General features: G+C 36.6%; 1 protein-coding gene across 1 annotated transcript in view; it reads right to left on the reverse strand.

Moving 5' to 3' along the window:
- Nucleotides 1-145: 145 nt before the first annotated feature.
- Nucleotides 146-1,941, reverse strand: part of LOC103360798 (probable E3 ubiquitin-protein ligase HERC6) — a 9,774-nt gene continuing 7,978 nt past the window's right edge. The window contains exons 17-20 of the mRNA XM_008286695.1: nt 1,440-1,580; nt 800-966; nt 417-483; nt 146-305 (exon numbers count right to left, since the gene is read on the reverse strand). Of these exons, the coding sequence (XP_008284917.1) occupies nt 225-305; nt 417-483; nt 800-966; nt 1,440-1,580 (456 nt within the window). The 3' untranslated portion in view covers nt 146-224. The remainder of the gene's footprint in view (nt 306-416; nt 484-799; nt 967-1,439; nt 1,581-1,941) is intronic.

Genomic DNA, 1,941 nt, shown 5'->3' on the forward strand with positions numbered 1-1,941 from the left:
AATTTTAATTTGTAATGGAAGGAAAGTGTTGTTGGCAACATCCTGGGAAGTGTCATATTGCAGGTAGGAAAAGAGAACAAAGTGTGCATGCACTTTGAAGTTTCAGCTGATAGATGGCAGCAAATGACAGAAAGTTGGGAGGACTTCAGAACTATAGCTAGACAGGAATGTGACGCTGCATATCTTAAAAGGTTGTGAGACTGATTAAATCTGGGCTGCTCTGTTTACACATACTTGTTGGACTCTGTGACAAGTTTTCCAGGTTCGTTTGGGTCAAGCTCAACTTTCTCACCTCCCCAGGACACCTGTGACACATAATAATTACATTAAGATGGAATATTGCAGCAACACATGCTGGTATTTGGATAGAAGTAATAAAATTGTCTGATTCAAGCTGTGATTGAGTAAAAACCTACAGTGAAAGTAGCCACCAGAGCGTCGACTACATCAGGAGTGTAGTCCTCCAACATGCACCTCCAAGACCTCAAGACACAGTCAACATGGTTCAAGATTAGTTTAACATAATCATGACCTGCACATGTACCATAAAAATGTTTCAAATTAAAACGACCAAATACGTTAACATTATTTTCAGTCTACTTAGAGTTTCAATGCATGGGATATGATAGAAACATATAAGAAAAACAGTTAGACAACATTACCAGTTTACTTCATTTTAGTCTTCATATTCTATATTTTTTAATTTGTTTATTTTTGTGTAACAATATGATTTTTTCAAACTTGACCTCATGCAGCATTGTGCAAAAGCAAAAGTCATGAATTCCTAAATCAGTCTTACTCGGCCAGTACGGGTTCAAACTCCTTCATGTCTTCCAGCGAAGGTTTCACTCTGAGCAGCTTCTTGAAGAGAGCTTGTGGAAAACGCAGGTGGATGACGTTGTGGTTGTAAAGAGCCATGCCACACAGAACTCCAAACAGGAAGTAAGTCTTCTCCTCCACTTTCAGCTGTTTGGTTGGTGAAAGAAACTTAGTAACATTCAGTAACTGACTGAGAGTACAGAAGGAAATAATGAAAATTCAATTCAATTCAGTTCAATTCAATTCAAATAAATACATTTGTCCCTTGGGGGCAATTCAAGGCCAATTAAATGAAGAAATTAAAAATGGAATATGCTGAGAGAAAAATGTCAGTAAACTCTTTTGCTCTGTCTTTAAAAGCGTTTGCATCTACAGTTGGTTCAGGTATGAGAGCAAAAGTTGAAGAATGGACCGTTCATAGTTCAACATTTAGTAAACCAGATGAAGTAACTTTATTCTTAAGATCAAATGACAGTATTATCAAAATCTCCCTCACTTACATTATGTTCATATACGGAACAAATCAAGATTAGTAGAGGAATTGGTTTGTCTTCTAAAAATACTCTCTCAGAGCATGTGGAAAATGAATGCTAGTTTTCTCTTTAATGAACCGGTCTTACTTTGGGAGGGAACCAGGCCAGAGTGTTGCTCTCGTTGTACATGAATAGCCCAGATTCAGGAGCGAGCAGCTCATCAAACATGTGGAGGAAGAAGTCCTTTTTGCTGACATTCGTCAGCTTCCTGTCATCCACAAACTGCACCTGGGAGGGAAAAATATCATACTTTTAAATATACAAACCAAAAACTGAATTATTAAAAGAACTAATGCTTTCCTGATTTCCATTTTATGCTTGTGACACACGGTTCTGAGAAGCAACTAAATCTAGCAACAGCTGCCAAAACTGACAGGTTAAATGTTGAACTTTAATTGATAATAGTCATCATTTATTTCTCATTACAGAAACATTGCTTGCATGTGTCCTTGAACTCGTTTTTGCTTCTATTTAATGGTCAGTTGTCATATATTCTACCTTTAATCTTTAAATGTAAATGACATTTTGCTGATTTCTCTTGAACCACAAATTTAAAAATCATAGAAATCTACTTATCTGTGATGTTTCA

This window comes from Stegastes partitus, unplaced genomic scaffold (assembly GCF_000690725.1).
Source record: "Stegastes partitus isolate 25-593 unplaced genomic scaffold, Stegastes_partitus-1.0.2 Scaffold465, whole genome shotgun sequence".
Lineage (NCBI taxonomy): Eukaryota > Metazoa > Chordata > Actinopteri > Pomacentridae > Stegastes > Stegastes partitus.